Source organism: Geotrypetes seraphini, chromosome 18 (genome assembly GCF_902459505.1).
Source record: "Geotrypetes seraphini chromosome 18, aGeoSer1.1, whole genome shotgun sequence".
NCBI lineage: Eukaryota > Metazoa > Chordata > Amphibia > Gymnophiona > Dermophiidae > Geotrypetes > Geotrypetes seraphini.
Window position 1 is genome coordinate 5,934,477 of NC_047101.1, and position 21,376 is coordinate 5,955,852.

Genomic DNA, 21,376 nt, shown 5'->3' on the forward strand with positions numbered 1-21,376 from the left:
TGAACCAAGCATTGGTTGGATGATTTGTTTTTGCTGGTAAAACCCAGATTCGACACATTACAAAATGAATAAACATTGCAATCTATCCCTTTTCATACACTAGTTAAACACTAGAGTCCTAAATCACTCCCTTCCTACCTAAAGGGGAATTTGTTTTTACGAATGGTTAATAAATGACACCCAAAACAGACGTAAAATTAAACAGAGGAGTCCCACTTAGCTCCCCAAATCCTGCAACAACATCTAAAATCCCACCAAACTTATGACAGTCCAGAAGAGGCCATGTTTTCCATTCCTGGTTAAAACTGGACTGCTGCATTGTGTCAGGCTGATAATCAATTGAGTCTGTCTAGGATGGGGCCTAACAAAACTTACATGGACGACACCTGTGAAGGGGTTTCTTCCATTTTATATGGATTGTTTAAACGAATAAATGGATTTAAATAACGGCAGAAGAAAAAGAAATCTCTTTGGATCAACTGATATAGAAGAGGTCAAAATCTATAGAAACATAACGGCAGATAAAGGCCAAATGGTCCATCCACAGCATCGACTATCTCCTCCTCTCCCTATTGGCTAAGGCTCTTCACAGCTGCATTGTGATGTCATAGAACTTTATGGTTATGGAAACATTGTAACATGATGGCAGATAAAGGCCAAATGGCCCATCCGCAGCATCCTCTATCTCCTCCTCTCCCTAACAGATCCCACATGCCTTTCCCAGGCTTTCTTGAATTCAGACACAGTCTTTGTATTCACTACCTCTGCTCAGAGACTATTCCACACATCTACCACCCTTTCTGTAAAAAAGTTAATAAATAAAGCACGCCCATGATCCTTCCTGTATCGGTAGATGCCCTGGAGTGTCAATACTGGGTTTAGGCGTTAAGGGTGGGCAAACAGGGCAATTGCCCTGGAGCCCCTGTAACTGGGAGTTCCAAACCTGTCTGAATACCTACAAGCAAGCTTTGGGGGGGGGGCCCTCCCGAGCATCTGCTTTGGGCCTCATCATGTCTAGCACGGGCCCTGCCTGAGTGCCCAACTTCTGTTATATAAGTTCCTACCATGCGTCCTCAGAGCACATAGATAGAGGTGCCCAGTTGTAAAATTGACCCATGTTGTAGGATCCATCCTTTCATCCTCACTGTTCCCTCTATGCTGAGCAGGAGACCTCCATCTACAGTTCTGCCAGTAGGGGGTGCTGTTTCACCATCACATTTCCAATAGTGAAGGACAGGCAAGCTCTTCAGTGCAGCACTCCAGGGATCCTGCCTGTCCCTAATAACTGAAAACACACTGGCAGCAATGCAGTTGGAGATCTCCTGCTCAGCTTAGAGCAGTGGTCTGAAACTCGCGGCCCAGGGGCCGCATGCGTCCCGCCAGATACTATTTTGAGGCCCTTGATATGTTTATCATAATCACAAAAGTAAAATAAAACAGTTTCTTGATCATATGTCTCTTTAGCTATAAATGACAATATTATTATTAAGATTTAGCCAAAAGGAAAGATTTATAAACTATAAAGAGTTTTACCTCATTCAAAATTGTCATTTCTTTAATAAGACATTAACTATTTTTTCTGAGGCCCTCCAATCGAAAATGTGGCCCTGCAGAAGGTTTGAGACCACTGGCTTAGAGGGAACAATGTAAGCCTTGGGAATCACACTCGATATCAGCCTTCATCAGGTAACCACACTGGTTACCCATCCCATCTCAAATAAAATTTAAAAGTTTATGCATCTTATACCAAATAATTCACGGAAACTCAGCAGCTCCACTCATCCAACTCTTCTCAAAGGCATGGTCTACCTCCCACAGATCCCTTAACAGGATCCTACTAAACCTTCCCTCAACAAAGAATCTCCAATACAAGTGAATCTTTCACTCCATGCTTACCTTCCTAGGAGTGAAAACTTGGAACGACCTCACTGAAACGACCAGAACAGAACCCAACTACACCGCATTCCGGAAAAAAACTGAAAGCCAACCTCTTTGACACTTGAACTTCTTAGATCTTTCCCTGCCCAAATTTTCCCCCTTTCTCTCCCCTTCCCTCTCCACTCCTCTCTTTGTAAGTCGCCTTGAGCCTGCCTAGGTATGTGCGATGGAGAAACGGAATATCAGTCGTACTGTATTAATGCAGAGCTATTGAGATGAAAACCACTTCTATTGTGATGATTGTATATTAACCCAAGGCTTCTGAACAGAAATGAGTAGGTGTGAGCAGTGTAGCAGGTGGCATTCAGAGAAAAAGAGTTTCATGCGGAGGAAACGGCTGAACCCTTTATCATTCCAAAACATCTTGTCTGTGACAGCAAGCTAGAAATGTCAGTCTGCTTCCTGCCTCTCTGGCAAAATCCTAAACCAAGCCCCCAGATGGTACACACACTCCTTCACCAGCAAACGAAGCATCATTGAATGTGTCAGCTTGAATTAGAGCGCAGGCCCATCACATTAAGCCTGGCTCCAATCTGGCAGGTCCTGTGTCATGGAGTCACTTGTTCTTGACTGTCATAGTCATAGCCCCCCACCCAGCCCCCAGTGCACACTCTCTCTTCCTACTCCTTTCTGACCGCCGTGAAAATGTTCTAGGGGGAAATACACAGATGACTGATGCCAGAATAAAGCACTGCAGGAGCTCATCTCGGGGTCAGAGAGAAACACCACCTGCCCCGCCCCCTCCCCAAAGCCGAGTCACATTTGACACTCTGCCCAAAGGCTGCACCTGCCAAGTCGTTTCTGTCTTCCGTTTTATACTGTATCTATCTGCTCCCAATATCTATGTTTGCCTTTTGAATCAATTTGGAGAAGTAGATGAGCAGAGGATGAATCTGGATGTCAACTGTTTTGGGTCAACTGGAAGCAGCTATACCGTTTTATCTTTGTCCGTCGCACGAAGCGAACGCCAGCACTTTCCTGAGCAGTTCAATTTAGAGAAGCGTCATAGATGATAAAATTTGTTTCTTAGCTTGGTCCCTGGGCTCCCCACACCACATCTTTTCTGATCTTCTGTAGCAGCTCTCTTGTTGACCTTTATTGTTCCGTTGTGAAGGAGCAACGTGAAGGCAAAGGTCGAAGCATGGTGTGAACACATTGGCTGGTATATCAGATTGCATCTCAAACCAGCATGATACTTTACCTTTCTTTGAGAGTTGGAAAGGGTTTGGTAGCTTCTAGCCAACGGAAATATTTGCTTTCAGGCACAAGAGAAAATATTTGAGACGAGTTAGGTGTCATTAACTGTGTCAAAAGCTGGCCCTATGCGTCAAGGTTGTCCCCGCCCATGGGAGTAGTATGTTCATAGGTGTCAGAATGGGGGAGTTCCACAGGTGCAATGGCACCTCCAAATTTTCCCTCCTTCCCCCCCTAAGGTGTTTATTTTCTTACTTCCCTCTCCTGCAATAACAACAGTGCAGTCAAAACAAGATGGGAGAGAGGAAAGGAGAGATTTGCTGGAGCTCATAGTGTTGGGGGGGATGGGAGAGACTTTGGGCTGGTAGGTATGAGAGGTGGAGAAGCTGGGGTTGGGAACAGACCTTGGGCTCCCCCAAACAAAAAATCATTCTGCTGCCTCTGAGTGCGTCAGTGTTGAGTTTGCAGTCATGAGGAACAGGCAGACGCCCTTGGAGTCCTGCAGAATTGAGCATGGATGGGGTGCTGGCATCGGCCACTGGTTGCATAGCAGCTGACTGCCGCAGTGTTCTGATGATCTGGAGATTCTGACCCAAGAGTTCCCTCCACCCAAGATATTATGTTTGGTGGTGGTGGTGGGAGTGGGAGCGTGAGCCCATCCATTCCACCCAAGGCCCCCTAAAGTATTTACTTCCTGGCTGTTATTTACATGCAGACAGGTTTTTAATCCTTTAATTGGCAGATGGTGAAACGGCTGCTTTATGTAACTTGATGTTGACCAAGAGCAACAGTGCCAGGTACTAGGCATTTGGAGATGCAGATCTCCCATAAGAGCCATAGAAGATACATGTTGCTTCTGAGCAACAAGGCCATATAAAGGGTTAAAATAGTTGGGAGTTCTCACCGCTGCTGGTACTGCTTTTGTACCTGTTTGATATCGCATGGACGTTGTATTTGTCCTCCCTTGGTCTGTTCAATAAAGACTTCTTGTTTAACCCTTTGATTGGCAAAGGGTGAAACGGCTGCTTTACGTAACTTGATGTTGAACGAGACCAACCGTGCCAAGGTAACAGGCATTTGGAGAAGCAGATCTCCCATAAGAGCCATAGAAGGCTCATGTTGCTTCTGAGCAACAAGGCCAAATAAAGGGTTAAAATAAGTTCCTTAGGATTAACATTTAAAAAGTATCATATCTAATTAGAAGTTTTTACTGGATTTTTCCGAGAGAGTTGTAGAGGCATCATCATGATGATTTAAGTGAATTATCAAAATAAAAGTGGGAGAGAGCGGGGAGTACTTAATAATAACTTTAATAATAATAACTTTATTTTGTATACCGCCATACCCAGAGAGTTCTAGGCGGTTCACAACAATTAATAAGATTACAGACGAAGATAACATTGAAATTAACAATTTTTGGAATGTACTTGTCATTGAAGTTGACAGGAATTAACAATTTTTGGAGTGTACAGGTCAATGAAGTTGACAGAATATACAATAGAGTACAATAGGAGGGTAGCTTCTTTTTTTATTTTTTTATTTTATTTTAGAGGGAAAAAAGATACCGATCAGTGAAATTAATTGGTTTGGAGGTTCATGTGTATTGAAGGGAGTAGGAATTCTGTCGGTGGAATAAGTGAGCTTTTTTCTGAAGTCCAGGTAAGTGGGGGCGTCAAGTATAATTTGGGCAAGCCATGAGTTTAGTTTGGCCGCCTGGAAGAAGAAGGTTTTGTCAACGGATCGTTTGAGATGACATAGTTTTAGGGAGGGGAAGGCGAACAGATGAATTCTGCGAGAGTTCTTAATGTTGTGATTTAATTTAAAGTGGGGGATGAGGTAGCTTGGGGATAGACCAAACACCGTTTTGTAGCTGAGGCATGTGAACTTAGTCCTGAATCTTGGTGTTGAGAGGTGAAGATTCCCCTTGGTTGCCTAAATTTATTGCAGCGGCCCTGCTTACATCTGAAAAGGTCAAGGTGAGTTAACATTAACACTTTACTACTGTAGCTCTGTTGTGTCACACTTTTTTTTATTACACTGGTGTTGCAAGCTAATACCACAGTGTTCCCCGCTCACCTCCTCTGTTGCCTTTCTAATGACATATGACATGCAGTCCAATCAGTCCAGGCATTAGCAAGAATGGCAGAGCTAATTTTAACTTAAGTCGAACCCATCAACCACTTTAATAAGACATCAGTGGAGAAAGAGGCCATTTTGATTCTAATTAGGCAAACTCTAGCAGCAGAAGCTGAGGTGAAGTTTCACACTATTTAATGCACTGTGAATTCATCACACAGTAATTATACCCCAGACCATTCCAATAATAGACTTTCCTATCTATTTAAAATTGGTAAAATTAGGTTGAGTAATATTCAGCTTTGAACATGGCGCAAATTTCTTGTTTGTTAAAATTTTTCTAATGCTACTGCTTTTTTTGCTTCTCTCCACAGGTACCCATATTGAGACCCATGGATTTAATGGTAGAAGCCACGCCCAGAAGAGTATTCTCGAATGCACACACATATCATATCAACTCAATATCGGTGAACAGTGACTATGAAACCTACATGTCAGCTGATGACTTGCGGATAAACCTTTGGAACCTTGAAATAACCAACAGAAGTTTTAGTATCCTTCTCCAAACATTTTTCATGTGGTTTTTAACACCCAGTCCAAAGAGGATTGCTTTTATGAGAGATGTCTAAGCCATTGAGTTCTCAACTTTCAGTAGTGTTGAAAGTTGGGGAAGTGAACACGAGCTAGGCCAGAAGAGGAAGAGGGTAAGGAATGGGGTAAAGTGACCAAAGTGAATTAACTGGCTGGAAATGGCCACCAACTAGTTAACTCGCTTATCAGTGGCTTTCAACAGATTTTAAGTGGTTATTTTCATTGGAAATGATTGGTTAGCACCAAAGTGCAAGCCAGTTATGTTAGGAGCATTTCGGGGGCAGAGTCCAGGTAGTGCCAATATTCAGAACTAATCAACTAGTGTTAGCAACAAAAGTGACATCGATTCGTGCTTGAGTCTTACTGACTTGATGAACATCATCAAGTTTTTGTAGCAGAATACAGAAGTAGATTGCCGGGCCTTTCTTCTGTACAGTATAAATTCGATGTTGTCACCATTGTTGCATCAAACGCAATCTTCCGCCTCCAACACTGCCCATCTGTGTGGTACATCGTTAGTCTGACATCTCCGTTGAAAGCCCTCCACCTTGGGAGGCCCTACTAGTAGTCAAACTACTGACGGCGCAGCTTTCACCTTCTCAGATGTGCGCAAGCCCCAGTGGCACGACAAGGCCATGTACCATGACTGGAGAGCAACAAAGATAGGACCGCCTAAATAGCTGCCTATGTTTTTGAGCTAATGCATAGCTGATTAGCTCTGAATATTGAGTTAACCAGGCATGCACTAACCAGCTTAAAAAAAATGGATACTCAATGCCAGAGGCTGAATATGGCCTGCTATTGAATATTCAGGTTCAACGCTGGTGGCAGACATTAAAAGTGCTGACTGGCACCTGCTGAATATCAGGGGGATGTTGTTGTATTTGTGTGAAGATCACTAAGACCCATGATTTTAAGGTGGCCAAACAGGTTGAAAAGATGACAGCAAACGCTAGGTGCTAGAGTGCATAGGGAGAGGGATGGCCAGTAGGAAAAAGGAGGTACTGATGCCCCTGTAGAAGACACTGGTGAGACCTCATTTAGAATCCCGTGTACAATTCTAGAGGCCGCACCTTCAAGAAGATATAAAAAGGATGGAGTCGGTCCAGAGGAAGACTACTAAAATGGTGCGTGGTCTTCGTCATAAGGCGTATGGGGACAGACTTAAAGATCTCAATCTCTATACTTTGGAGGAAAGGTGGGAGAGGGGAGATATGATAGAGATGTTTAAATACCTATGTGGCGTAAATGTGCACGAGTTGAGTCTCTTTCATTTGAAAGGAAACTCTGGAATGAAAGGGCATAGGATGAAGTTAAGAGGTGATAGGCTCAGGAGTAATCTAAGGAAATACTTTTTTACAGAAAGGGTGGTAGATGCATGGAACTGTCTCCCAGAAAAGGTGGTGAAGACAGACTGTCTGAATTCAAGAGGGCCTGGGATAGGCACGTGGGATCTCTCAGAGAGAGAAAGAGATAATGGTTACTGCGGATGGGCAGACTGGATGGGCCATTTGACCTTCATCTGCCATCATGTTTCTATGTTTCCAAGTCCTTTCTTGCTGGTCTCCAAGTATTTCATCCAAGGTCTTACACTCCTGCATTGTTTTAAAGTATCCTCTTAGTATTTCTAACCATAAGGTCATCGATGCAGTGCCTTGGTCCTGGAAAAGCTCACTCAGAGGTGTCACCTTGGCTTTCTTTGTGGTGTCTGATGTAGGGAGTTGATTCTTGCCTTTAGCATCTCTCCTGTCTCCCCAGTATAGCACTTTTCTTCATATTTTCTGCACTGAATAACCACCTTTGGTGGAGCTGGGCGTCTTTTTCAGTCATTCCTCCTCCCGGAGTGGATGGCTGTAGATTTTTCTCCGCTTTTCCAGCTCTGGTTTGTATGTCATTGCAAGGGTGTCACTGAGGTTTTCTTTCTTTGTATAGAGTAGTTTCCCCTGGGTGTTTTAAGGAAAGAGGCAGTCTAGTGGAAGAGAGATTCCTGTGGAAAAGCACAGCCCCCACTTGACGTGTAAGAATGCTCCTTTCAGCAGAGAACAAAGAGCAGGTTTTCTGGGCTTCCACTGTTGAATTGGCTGTATGGTATTAAAAGACAAAAGAAATATGAATACCGATGCACTTTCAGGATTAAATTAATAGCAGCTTTCTGCTGTCAGTGGGAACTGTAGGATCAGCAACCATGCAGCACTTTAATTCCAGACCTTAAAAAGAAAAAAAAAGAAAAAATCATACCTTATTATGTTAATGGTAGCACTCAGCCCTTATTTACAGTGGAGCCGGCTAAAACCTTCCCTTACCCTGCCATTCCTTGTATCTCTTATATAATTTATGATACCTGCTTTTAACTTGTTAAAAATAGGCCCTCTAGAGAATAAGATGGGATTACTGTTTTTCAAATTATTATCGGCTTGGCAAACTCCTCCTAATCTTTTAACCCTTTGGCGGTTGATAGGGAGCAACAGCTAGGTGAGGTGGTTTTGCCAGGCATGCCTCGGTCTAGCTACCAGGTCTCCAGCATCCACATGTATATACATATATGTTACATAGAATGTTTCTGTGTTATATAGCATATTTCTGTACCGTGCATCCACATGTATATACATATATGTTACATAGCATGTTTCTGTGTTATATAGCATATTTCTGTACCGTGCATCTACATGTATATACATATATGTTACATAGAATGTTTCTGTGTTATATAGCATATTTCTGTACCGTGCATCTACATGTATATACATATATGTTACATAGAATGTTTCTGTGTTATATAGCATATTTCTGTACCGTGCATCCACATGTATATACATATATGTTACATAGCATGTTTATGTGTTATATAGCATATTTCTGTACCGTGCATCTACATGTATATACATATATGTTACATAGCATGTTTATGTGTTATATAGCATATTTCTGTACCGTGCATCTACATGTATATACATATATGTTACATAGCATGTTTATGTGTTATACATACATATGTCGCTGTAATATTTAGAAATATTTATTGATGTACCCACAGTACTGCAGGCAGAAAGGGTAAAGGACTTGATATAACGCTTTTTTCTGTGTGGTTACAATCAAAATGGTTTCCGTATTTTAGACCGGTGCTTATTTTGTCACTGGGGCAATGAAGTGCCCAGAGTCTCAAGGAATAGAATCAGAACCTCACGGTGCTGAGGCAGCTGCTCGAACCACTGGGCCACTCCTCCACTCTCAGTGGCCTATGTTGCTAACTTCCCCCCTTAGTCTGTCGGCGTGATTCCCGTCACAGGAAAATCAAACCCTGGCCTACATTTCCAGGGCCTACTTTTGACACGGTTGCGATTCTGCAAACGGTGCCGTAGCGTGACAGACATGCGAATAGCGCCACTTTTGTAGGCGGCCGCTGATGACGGCGCCGTTCGCAGAATCTGGCCCTTAGTATCTAAATAGAAGTGCCATTTACAGGCTAAGATTATACTGTAGAAATAATACTATTGAGACACACTGAAGTATGAAACTGGGAGGGTGAAAATAGAAATGTAAAAAGGTTGCAGATTATTAAAAATACTGCGGTAAGGCTGATTTTCGGATTGAAAAGATCAGATCACTTATCGCAGTATTACTGGTCGACAATAGAAGCCAGAATAGTTTTCAAATTTGGTTGTGTATGTTTTAAGGCTTTGAATGGACCCAGCTACTTTTTGGATCATTTCAATTTTACTACTCGAAAACACTTGCGTCGATATGATTTTTTGACTTTCTGTAAAAAGATGTGTTTATAAATGATTTCGTAGTAAAACTTTGGCATACTTGGCAGCTACATGGGGCAAACAAGTTAGTATTTACATATCAATCTCAACCTCTTATCTAGTCTTTAGAAAATCACTGACAACCCACTCGTTTGGTAAATATTTTGGTTAATCTATTACGATCATACTACAAATGGTTAGTATCTCGCAGCTGTTAACCGCACTGAACCGCAAGGTTGTTGCGGAATATAAGAATTTATGTAATGTAATGAAATAAGGTTTGTGGGTTTCTTCCCACTCAGGAAGGACATCTCCCCCCCCCCCCCCCACAAACACTTTACAATCCAAGCGCTCAGTTTGAGGCTTTATCCTTGACTCTCCTATTCCAGATATTGTAGATATTAAGCCAGCCAATATGGAAGAACTGACTGAAGTGATCACAGCCGCTGAATTTCACCCACACCACTGCAACACTTTCGTGTACAGCAGCAGTAAAGGGACAATTAGACTGTGTGACATGCGATCATCAGCTCTGTGTGACAAGCACGCCAAATGTAAGCTCTTTCCCAAAACTGAGCTTCTAGTTTATTTGTTTTAACTGTGGTCTTAAGTTATTGGTAAGGGCTAAATTCCAAACTGAAAGATGGTGCCAGGTTCCAGGTATTGACAAAACTGCATGTCATCAAATTAGTGTCAATTAGCATTAATTATTAAGTTTAAGTTTTAAGTTTAAGTTTAAGTTTAAGTTTTAAGTTTATTAGGATTTTATATACCGCCTATCAAGGTTTTCTAAGCGGTTTTTACAATCAGGTACTCAAGCATTTTCCCTATTAGGTGTTACTTGCCAATTATCAGTGCTAATTATATAGCAAGTGCAAATTGACATAGGGCTAGATTCCGATCCGGACAGGTCCGATGAATTCCCTAAACTCAAATATGCAGATGGGGGGCGATCGGAGGAACGCCTCCATCTGCTGCCATGGATCGCAGATCTGCAATCCCAACTCATGCGCAGACCATCTGTAGATGGTCTGCGCATGCGTCTAGACCCAACCTTTTTTTCTTTTTCTCTTTAACTTTCATGCACTCCGACTCTCCTGCTCTCCCTTTCCAAGCTCTGCTCTTGCAGCCTTCCCTGCAGTGCAAGTCTACGGGTTTAAAGCGGGGCTGCACTGCGGCATGCAGCCCCGCTTTAAACCGGCGGGCTCGCACTGCCACCCGGAAAGGTAAATTGTTAGCGGGGCACCGCTCGGTCTAGTCAGAAGCTATCTTGGATCCCCAGTATGGCAATTCTTATGTTCATGATCAGTGATTGACATCAGAGGTGTTTATGGCCAAATAAGTTGTTAATTAAAATACATTTTTCCAGTTGTACAGAGGGAATTTATCAATATGGGCTCCTGTTAAGATGGTATTTTAAGGTTTCAAGGTTTCAAGGTTTATTCAATATTTGATTAATCGCCTATCGTAACTACTAAGCGATTTACATTTACAGAAAATACATAATAAAAATTAACAATAATATAATAAAATATTAAAATCAATTTAAAACAAACCAGACAAATCTGGACAGGAAACATTGGGAAAGAGGGGGAAGAAATACAATTTATAATAGGAAAGGAGGGGTAAATAAGGGTAAATACACAGAATGGATGGGAAAACAAAATAAATATATAGCTGACTGAAGTAAAAGGTCTAACAGGTCTGAAGTACTACTAACAGGTCCCATTTTCTGCAATGAGAACTAGTTATTAATAATGTAATGTAATGTAATTTATTTCTTATATACCGCTAAACTCCGTTAGGATTCTAAGCGGTTTACAGAAAATAGACAATAGTGTGCATTAAAATTATAAGTAATATAGGTTTACAGAGAAATATACATTAAAGGATACAATAAAAATAAGATAAATAAATAAAGAATAGGTACTTTGAAATTCCCTTACTGTCCCAAAGGCTCACAATCTAACTGAAGTACCTGGAAAAATAACAATTAATTGAGTAATAAAAGTAAGAAATAGAAATAGAAGAAAAAAATAAGAAAATAAACATTCTAACAAGACTATATTGATCTAAGGACTTTGAAAGGTAGAAAAGAAGAGAGATAGGAATAGCTGCAGAAAGGAGGAACCGTTGAGCAATAGAATTTTGGAGAAATTTAAATGTTAAAAAAATAAAACAAAACAAGGGGCAAATCAATGAATGAAATTAACAATAAAACATAAACTGGAAAAAACAAACAAACTAGGGTTAACAGTAAAATAACATCTTAACAGGAGCCCATGTTGATAGCTTCTCCCTTCATCTGCTTTTCGGCATGCAATTTCTGCACACATCAATTCTAGGTAGGTTAATTCATAGGTGTATGTACGTTTACAAGAAATTTCTGTGCCCTTTAAATTTTTAGGCTCGTGAATACTTGCTCATGAATACACATCCTCTTTTAATATGTGCCATGAGGAAAATTCACATTTAAAATATGTCATAAGCCAGCCTCTAACCTTCATGAGTTCTTTCATGTTGGCGTATCCTGCATCTGGTGCAGTTAAACAGGCTTCAGTCCCCGTTTTCTTTCCAGCTATTGAAAGCTACTATTTCTCTCTCTGGAGTCTAATTGCATATTTCTTGCCAAATATTGATTGCTTTGACCGAAATTTGAGCGTATTACCATCCACTCCTAAGGAGAGAAGACTTTGCAGTTAAGTTTCTGAAATGGGAAATATTTTCTATGCTTCAAGTTTGCCCTTCTCTACCTTCGCCCTGATTTTCTGTAATCAACCCTTCTTTACCTGAATAGAAATAATTTGCTCCCAGTGGAGACTCTGGGTTAGAGCCGCATTGAGAGATGACCTTTACTCAACACGCACCTCCCTGTCAAAGGAAGCTGAGTGATCGGTCCATTATTAGATGATGATGGAAATCGCCATGGAGCTGGTTGCCATGGAGCCCAGAGAGGCCGGAATGGGAAGGCTGTGTCAAGTGGAGGGCCCCATACAGTTTGTAACCGTGTAATTTCCGGTTACCCTCCTCCAAAAAAATTGAAATTTTAAATAATCTGCTCCCTTTCTCTCCTTCCCCCGTATCCCCCCCCAAAAAAAAAAAAACTCCCCAAAACAACCCACAGAAACTCCCATCTTATCCATTTATTTATGTAATGTAATGTAATGTAATGTAATTTATTTCTTATATACCGCTCCATCCGTTAGGTTCTAAGCGGTTTACAGAAAATATACATTAAGATTAGAAATAAGAAAGGTACTTGAAAAATTCCCTTACTGTCCCGAAGGCTCACAATCTAACTAAAGTACCTGGAGGGTAATAGAGAAGTGAAAAGTAGAGTTAGAGGAAAAATAAACATTTTAACAAGACAGCATTGATCTAAATACTTTGGAAGGTAGAAGAGAGGAGAGAAAGGAATAGAAGCAGAAGGGGGAACCGTTGAACAGTAAAATTCTGGAGAAATTTAAATGATAGAAATAGAACAAAAATAGGTAGTCTTAGAGCGTTATGGTAGTGGATACCGAAAAAGCCATGTTCCTGATTTCATAATTGTTGGCTGATGGGCCACAAATTCACATTTTTCATGAGTTTCAGGTTTCCATGACTAGTGACATCGCTGATGCACCATAGCAGACCACGCCATGGCTTGCAAGAGCCTCTCCCCTTACTTACCTTCAGCATTAAAGCACATTTTCCATCATTTGGAATCTTTCTGTGCTAATCGGGCTTTAATTTCCTTCATGAACAAGTTATACAGTCGGTAATACTCAACTTCCACAAGGGAACAGTGCCAGGAAAGCAATGCATTTTGGATAATGTGTTGTGTTCCACAAAACAGGAACAGAGACAGACCGTGCATATGCCACTCAGCTACTTTGTCAAAAGCAATTCTGCTAAGATAATTACTCTCTCATTGAACAATAGAAAGTGTCAGTGATTGACTTAAAATCTTCATCCTCACAGCATGCATTAATTTCAATTCAGAGGGGAAATTGTGGGAGGACTTCTTATTTGGAATTTAAAAAAAAAAGAACAAGTACTTTCCTAATTCTACTTGATTTTCATGTAAAATAAATGTAACAGCAGTGGCAAATGCTAAGTGTCTGCTCCCTCGCAGGAGACATTTGTAAATTCTTCACATTGTGGAAAGGAGAAAAACACAAGAATAGCATTGATAATGGAGCTCTCGGTGCAATGTGATTATTCTGTGCATCAAGTGAAGAAAGAGATCTTCAAATTCAAGTGATGCAGTTTGAAACCAAGAAAATGTGGCAGAAAAGTATAGAAATATATCCCATCATGATGGGTGCTACAGGCTTGATTAACCCTTTCAGGACCAAGGGACATATTTGTCCCATAACTTTAAAATCCTATCAATTTTGATTGGGATAGTCTACAGTTCTAAATTTGATATGTACGGATTCCATATGATACTGCCTTTATGTAAACAAACTGGTTCCGACATTCATTCATTAGCGTCGTTGCCAGATTGACGAGAAGATTCACTTGCCACACTGTCCATAAGCCAGAAGTGTGATTTTTTTAAATAAAAATAATGATATTTCACAAAAAAAATCAATTTTTTTTGCATCTGCAAGCCCTTTTTACCATAAAAATGTCGTCAAAACCACAAAAATTGGCCTACGATCCTTATGGTCCTGAAAGGGTTAAAAGAGATTTTCAGACACACCTCAATAAGTTGGCTATGTTTGTTACATCTTATGTTTTTAACTCGTAACCCCCATTCGTTGTGTGACACCTATGTTCATCCTTTATTCTCTCTGCTAGAAACTCCCCAATCCATACATCATGTCTGTCCATATTAGATTGTAAGCTCTTCTGAGCAGGGACCATCTATTACAAATTAAGGCCCCCCTTGTATGAACCCGAGTTAGGCTTCTTTATCACCAACATTTTTTGATTAGCTTTCAAAGGTAACTTTTCTTCTTCAGATCGGCAATAAGCAAATGTCGACAAATATTAATACAAAAATAAATAGGACTGGCAGTATTTTAACGCACTTAAAATCGATTATGTAAATCAGTGCTCAGAAGGTGTTATTCTCAGACCAGACCACGGGGCAAAGCCCGGTTGTTTGCACGTCTGAATCTTAAGCGCTTCAGCTGTTCTTTCAACAATTAGTATGTCAGTGCAATGATTAAGGACTGCAAATATGATATGTAAATATGTATAACTTATTTAACCACACCGTTAGGGTTTCTTTTACTAAGGTGCGCTAGTGTTTTTAGCATGCGTTAGACGAAAAATTACCGCCTGCTTAAAATGAGGCAGTAGCGGCTAGCGTGCGCTAAAACCGCTAGCGCGCTTTTGTAAAAGGAGCCCTTAATCAGCTACAGTGGCATAATAACGCTCAGAATTTAGGAAATTGGTTGGTTGAGCTGAGAACTTTCCAGCACCCCCTCGTATGTAATAAAAGTGAGCCAAGTCTAGGACAATCAAGCCATTGTGACATCACTGATGAGGCTGGCTCTTATTGGTGGAATGAGGCATTATGACATCACAATCTCTACTCTGGTTACCAGAGACTGAAACTCTTCACACTACAAGGGGATGCTGAAAAGTTCTCGGCCCAACCAAGAAGAGAATGATGTGGATATGGTTCAATCAACTGTCAAAACAGAGAATTTTGTTTCTGAGGGCAGAGAACTTTTCAGCACCCCTTCGTATAGCAGTGTGAAAGGTGCAGCAGTTTCCAGATGAGCTTGAAGCTAGAGAGTTGCGCGGGGACAGAAATCCCACCTGTCCCCGCTAAAGTCCCACCAATCCCCGTGAGAAATCCCTCCGTCCCCACAAGGAATCCCCTACATCCCCACCCGTCCCTATAAACTACAGAAATAGTTATTTCATTTAATTATGCTACTGAATTAAAGGCTCTGGTAGAAACCTATTTACAAATAAGCAAAAAGACTTTATTAATTTGGAAATATTACTTGGGAAGAATACATACTTTGTAAACGGGTTTCTACCAGAGCCTCTAATGTTTATAAATTTTTATCAACACAACTAATATACTACTTTATCCTGAAGAAAAAAAAAAAAGAAAGAAATAGAATTTTTTTTCCTACCTTTGTTGCCTGGTTTCTGCTTTCCTCATGTTCTCATTCAATTCCTTCCATCCACTATCTCTCTTCTCTCTGCGTCTTCCATTTTCTCTGTAACTGTGCCTCTCCCTTTCTCCCCCCTTCCAAATTGGTCTGGCACCCATCTTCTTCCCTCCGCTCCCCCCATAGTCTGGCATCTCTGTCTTCTTCCCTGCCAGCATCTTCTCCCCACTCTCTCTTCCCCATTTCCTTTCAGCGTCCTTCTCTCCCCATCTTCCCCATGTCCTTTCAGCGTCCTTCTCCCCCTCCGTCTTCCCCATGTCCTTTCAGCGTCCTTCTCCCCCCTCAGTTTTATCTTAAGCGTCTTTTCCTCTCCACTCCACCTTTCCTCCCTTTCTCCCTCCCTGCCCCTTACCTTTGTGGTGCTTCCCCGCCCGACTTGACAACAGAACAGGCCCGGTCGGACAAACCTCCCTGCCCTGTAGCCGCGAATCTATATTACCTTCTTACAGCAGCTGGAGTATTGAAGCTGCTGTAAGAAAGTAATTTAGATTCATGGCTACAGGGCAGGGAGATTTGTCGGACCGGGCCTGTTGTCGGTCGGTCAGTCGGAGGAAACGCCACAAAGGTAAGGGGACCTGGCCGGCTGTGCACTCCCCCTCCCCCTTATGGCTGCACCCGGGGCGGACCGCCCTCCCCGCCCCCCCTCGGTATGCCTCTGACGATCGCAGCACACAGCGCTGACGTCGGAGGGAGGGAGGGCTTTGCTTAAGCCCTCCCTTCGACGTCAGTGCTGACATTGTGGAAGACTTCTGTTCCGATCGGCTGTGTGCTGCGGCAGGGCAGGTAGGGAGAAGATGAGCCTCGCATCCAACCCTGCAGGAACCCCGTGACCCTCAGAGGCGTCCCCACAGGATCCCCGCGACCCAAAGGGGAAACCCGCGAGATCCCCGTGGGTCCCCGTCGTCCCCGTGCAGCTCTCTACTTGAAGCCTAGAAAGGAAGAGGAAAATTATCAGCCCCCCCCAAAAAAAATAAATAATAATTTCCCCAATCTACAGTGTTAATTAATTTTGCACTTTTATTGCTGGACACCATGACAAATGCTCTTGAAATGATGTAACCATTACGAGGCCTCATGAGGCAGCCCAGCTGGTGTCAAACATTATGGCAGGTCTTGGAGCTGAGAGAGGTTCTCAGCAGGCCAGGGAAGATCATTTCTAACTCTTCCTTTTCGCAATCTGCAAGTCGGCAGAATTCCTGCCGTTTACAGAAGTCCAACCCAATTCATACTGCGAGTTATAAGAACATAAGAACATAAGAAGCGCCATCTCCGGATCAGACCTTCGGTCCATCAAGTACGGCGATCCGCACACGCGGAGGCCCCGCCAGGTATACACCTGGTTTATTTATAGCCACCATATCTTTATATGCCTTTCTCAAGGAGATATGCATCTAGTTTGCTTTTGAAGCCTGGGACTGTCGATTCCGCAATAATCTCCCCTGGGAGAGTATTCCAGATGTCCACCACTCTCTGTGTGAAGCAGAACTTCCTGACATTAGTCCTGAACTTGTCCCCCCTTAGCTTCATTTCATGTCCTCTTGTCCGTGTCAAATTGGACAATGTAAATAATCTTCTCTGCTCTATTTTGTCGATTCCTTTCAGTATTTTGAAGGTCTCGATCATATCCCCCCGCAGTCTCCTTTTCTCAAGGGAGAACAATCCCAGTGTTTTAAGTCGATCCTCATATACCAGTTTCTCCATACCCTTCACTAGTTTAGTTGCTCGTCTCTGCACCCTCTCCAGCAGTTTTATATCCTTCTTTATAACCAGCAACTTCAGGCATTTCTCCTGCTGTCTGGCTTTCATGGTACGACAATATGATCGATGCTAAAAAGAGGACAAGCGAGTGCACGCAGTGTGACAGTTTGCAAGCTAAGCTCACGCCGCTGCTATTTGTCTTCAGCGTTTTAGCCCACTGTAGGAGAGCGAACGGCTGGCTGCCACAATCCTGGCCCTGTGTTGCGTATTATTATTAGTTAGTGGAGGGAGTGGTCCAGTGATTAGAGCAGATGCCCCAACACCCTGAGGTTGTGCGTTCAATTCCCACTGCAGCTCCTTATGACTCGTACAAAAAAGTAACTGTCTAAAGCAGTGGTTCTTAACCTTGTTGGAGGTACTGAACCCCACCAGTTTCATATGCGTGTTCACCGAACCCTTCTTTATTCCCTTCGTTTTGCCGGAGCTAGACTAGAATTACTCAACTTGGCATTGCAAATCATGCAATTAGGACGCTGACTCCCATCACGTTCCGTTATACATGTGAATCCATATTGTACATATTCGTCCGACCACTTTCGTATTTTGCTCGACATAGTTAGTAAGGGATTAAAATCTTAAGATAGGTATCACACGACGTACCATCACAACAGTTACAATTCGACTACTGTGCGCATCAAATCCCCTGCAGCACAGATAGGCCAAGCGATGTTGCGTGATCACCTGCAGCCAATTATGGACAAGCGCTTCGATCACGTTCAATCATCTATCAGTTAAATCACAAATTTTGATCAGGAATTGATGGATGTATATAAGGCGTTAGTTACAGATTGATAGATCAAGAAACCGAGTACACGATCAGTCTTGATCAAAATCACTGAATAACTTATAGATGATTGAACGTGACCGAAGCGCTATATGAGTCGGAGGTGTGTTTTGACCTCCGCGAACCCGCGAGACTGACTCACCGAACCCCTGGGGTTCGGTCGAACCCAGGTTAAGAACCACTGGTCTAAACCAAATAGGAAAAGTGGTACCACCTAACAATGGAGGTTCCCTCTCTGTCCCAGTGGGCTCACAAGCTTCCTAATGTAACTGGGGTAATGTTACTGGAGGATTAGGTGACTTGCCCAGGGTCACAAGGAGCAGTGCTGGCCTCAAACCCACAACCTCAGAGTGCTGAGGCTGTAGCTTTAACCATTAGGCCACTCCCTCCCTCTGTATACTTAAATCAGGTGGTGACCTAAGAGAAACAGGGACTGAAGCTATCAGACACAGATTTAAAACATCAGGATATAAATATCGAGAATAGAACAGAATATTAACAGTTCCGAAGTAGAAGTTGTTTGTAAAAGTCCTTAAAGCGCAGGAGAACGAGGGCGACGGGCCGTGGAGGACGGTGGGAGTGGAGCCGAGTCTGGAAACAGCAGTGCCGCAGACACGGAGCCCTGGGAGCAGCAGCGGCGGAGGAGGGAGGCCTTTGATGGAGGGAGTCTGGTGGGCAGAGAGGAACAGCCGATGGGGCCGAAAGTGGTATGACGGATATCAGAGATCCTGGCTGTTGGGAGGGGCTGACCATTGGGCCCTGCGGCTGGTCTTCTGCCCACTTGCCAGAGTGCTATGGCCCGTTGGTGATGTGGTCTGGTGCTGATGTTTTGGTGCCGAGGACACCAGGAAGTATTTCTTCACCGAAAGAGTTGTTGATCATTGGAATGATATTCCACTGCAGGTAGTTGAGGCCAGCGTGCTAGATTTTAAGAAAAAAATGGGATAAGCATGTGGGTTCACTTCAAGGAAGAAATTAGGGGGGTTGGGTCATTAGAGTGGGTAGACTTGTAGGGCTGTGGCCCTTTCCTGCCGTTATTTTCTATGTTTCTATGATTGCTCCCTGCAGTTGAAGATCGTGTTGTTGCTGGCACGACTTCACCTCATCTGTCTTGCTTGAACTGCTTTGAGACTTTGAGGGGTTTTGTGCTTTACTTTAAATGTATTCTTTTTATTTCTTATAAATTTGTCATTTATACTATTTCTTATTATTGAATTTTGTTATATCGTTACTATTTAATAATTGTTTTCTCAGGTCCTTTGGGACAGTTAGGGAAGTTCTAAATTTATTTTATTATAACCCTTTCTGGACTCCTGGGGAGGACAGGCTATAAAAATGAACAAATAAATAAACAGGTGACAGATCCTTATGTCAAATGAAGAAAGGAGATCTATCTAAGAGATTAAATTAAAAAAAAAAAAATAAATCCACAAAGGTACCTTGAAATGCAATTGGGGACCTCAAAGGTTTTTCTACGGAAAAGGGCACCAAGCTCAATTTATGTCTGGACTTCTCTAACAAGGTATCAAGTTTCAAGTTTCAAGTTTATTAAGTCTTGATGAATCGCCTATATAATTTGCTAGGCGATGTACAATAAAAATAACATGTATTAATAAATGAAACAAGTGCAATGTTAAAAATGACATAAAAACAAATTTGTTGTATAGACAAGAAACTTACTTTACAAATTAATCAAAAACCTAAATTCATAATAATGTGAGGGTAAAACATACAAGACATGTGAGGCTAAATAGGGAAAAAGTTACAATTTTGATAGAAGAGAGGAAGAAACATAAAAGGGAAAAACAAAAGGTGGGTAAAAGGCGGCTGTTTTTTTTTTTTTTTTTAAAATCATCTTTTTATGTCAAATCATCTGTTCACCCCACTCAGTTTGTGCGTCAGATGCAACACCAATATTATGGTGAAGTCCCGTATTTATCCAAAATCTCCAAAGTCCATTGACTCTGTCTATAAGTGTTTCAGTGCTGGTGTTGGGTGGTTTTGAAGACGACGAAAACAACACTGTTTTCAGATAAGTAATTTTTGGCTGAAATAAGCAAAAATGTTTTATTTGGAGATTTTGAGACATTCAAGCTGAGTGATCCATAAGTTCACACCGTCCGTTGGTACTGGAAGCTTTTCTCACGTAACCGTTCGTTCTGTAATAGCGGGTAAAAATCAACAAGCGGAAAAGAGAATCTGATTTTTTTTTTCCTTGTTCCGATGGTTTCTTAACTTACCAGCCTTTTCTTTGTCCTGCAGTTTTTGAAGAACCTGAAGATCCAAGTAACAGATCCTTCTTTTCGGAGATCATTTCCTCAATTTCAGATGTGAAATTCAGTCATAGTGGGAAGTACATCATGACCAGGGATTATCTCACCGTTAAAGTCTGGGACTTGAACATGGAGAACAGGCCAGTTGAGACCTACCAGGTACAAGGCATTTCATTTCAACACGGTCAAGAAAAAGATGGGAAAATTACTACAACACTTATTTGAGATAACTGTAATTGTTCATGATGGTTGCCTTCACTTAGACCAGTCCTTGAAGAGCCCAAAGCTAGAATGGTTTTCAGGATATCCACAATGAATATGCATGAGATAAATTTGAATACAATGGAAGCACTGCATGCGAATCTGTCTCTTGCGTATTTGTTTGGGACTGGCTATTGGGTACTCCAGTATCAACTTGAGAAACAATAACCTAAACAGCAGCATAAAACAGCCAATGATTTTTATCTTTCTAAAATGCCAAAAGGAGGCAGTTTCATTTCCAACAACAGCTTAGCGCAAGAACTGATAAACTCATAAGAACATAAGAATTGTCGCTGCTGGGTCAGACCAGTGGTCCATCGTGTCCAGCAGTCCGCCCACGCGGCGGCCCCCAGGTCTATCAATCTATAACTAACGCCTTATATACATCAATCAATTCCTGATCAAAATTTGTGATTTAACTGATAGATGATTGAACGTGAACGAAGCGCTTATGGTTCGTGATGATACGCCCTGCTTGTCCATAATTGGCTGCAGGTGATCACGCAACATCGCTTGGCCTATCTGTGTTGCAGGGGATGAGTCCAGCCTCACCTGCATTCGTTCCAGTTTAGAAGGAATTTGTCTAACTTTGTCTTAAATCCTTGGAGCGTGTTTTCCCCTATAACAGCC

At 42.0% G+C, this 21,376-nt stretch overlaps 1 protein-coding gene across 1 annotated transcript in view; it reads left to right on the top strand.

Annotated features, from left to right (window-relative positions):
- Window positions 1-21,376, top strand: part of PPP2R2B (protein phosphatase 2 regulatory subunit Bbeta) — a 129,339-nt gene that overhangs the window by 101,811 nt on the left and 6,152 nt on the right. Inside the window, exons 5-7 of the mRNA XM_033926831.1 lie at window positions 5,583-5,760; window positions 9,935-10,099; window positions 20,475-20,644. Of these exons, the coding sequence (XP_033782722.1) occupies window positions 5,583-5,760; window positions 9,935-10,099; window positions 20,475-20,644 (513 nt within the window). The remainder of the gene's footprint in view (window positions 1-5,582; window positions 5,761-9,934; window positions 10,100-20,474; window positions 20,645-21,376) is intronic.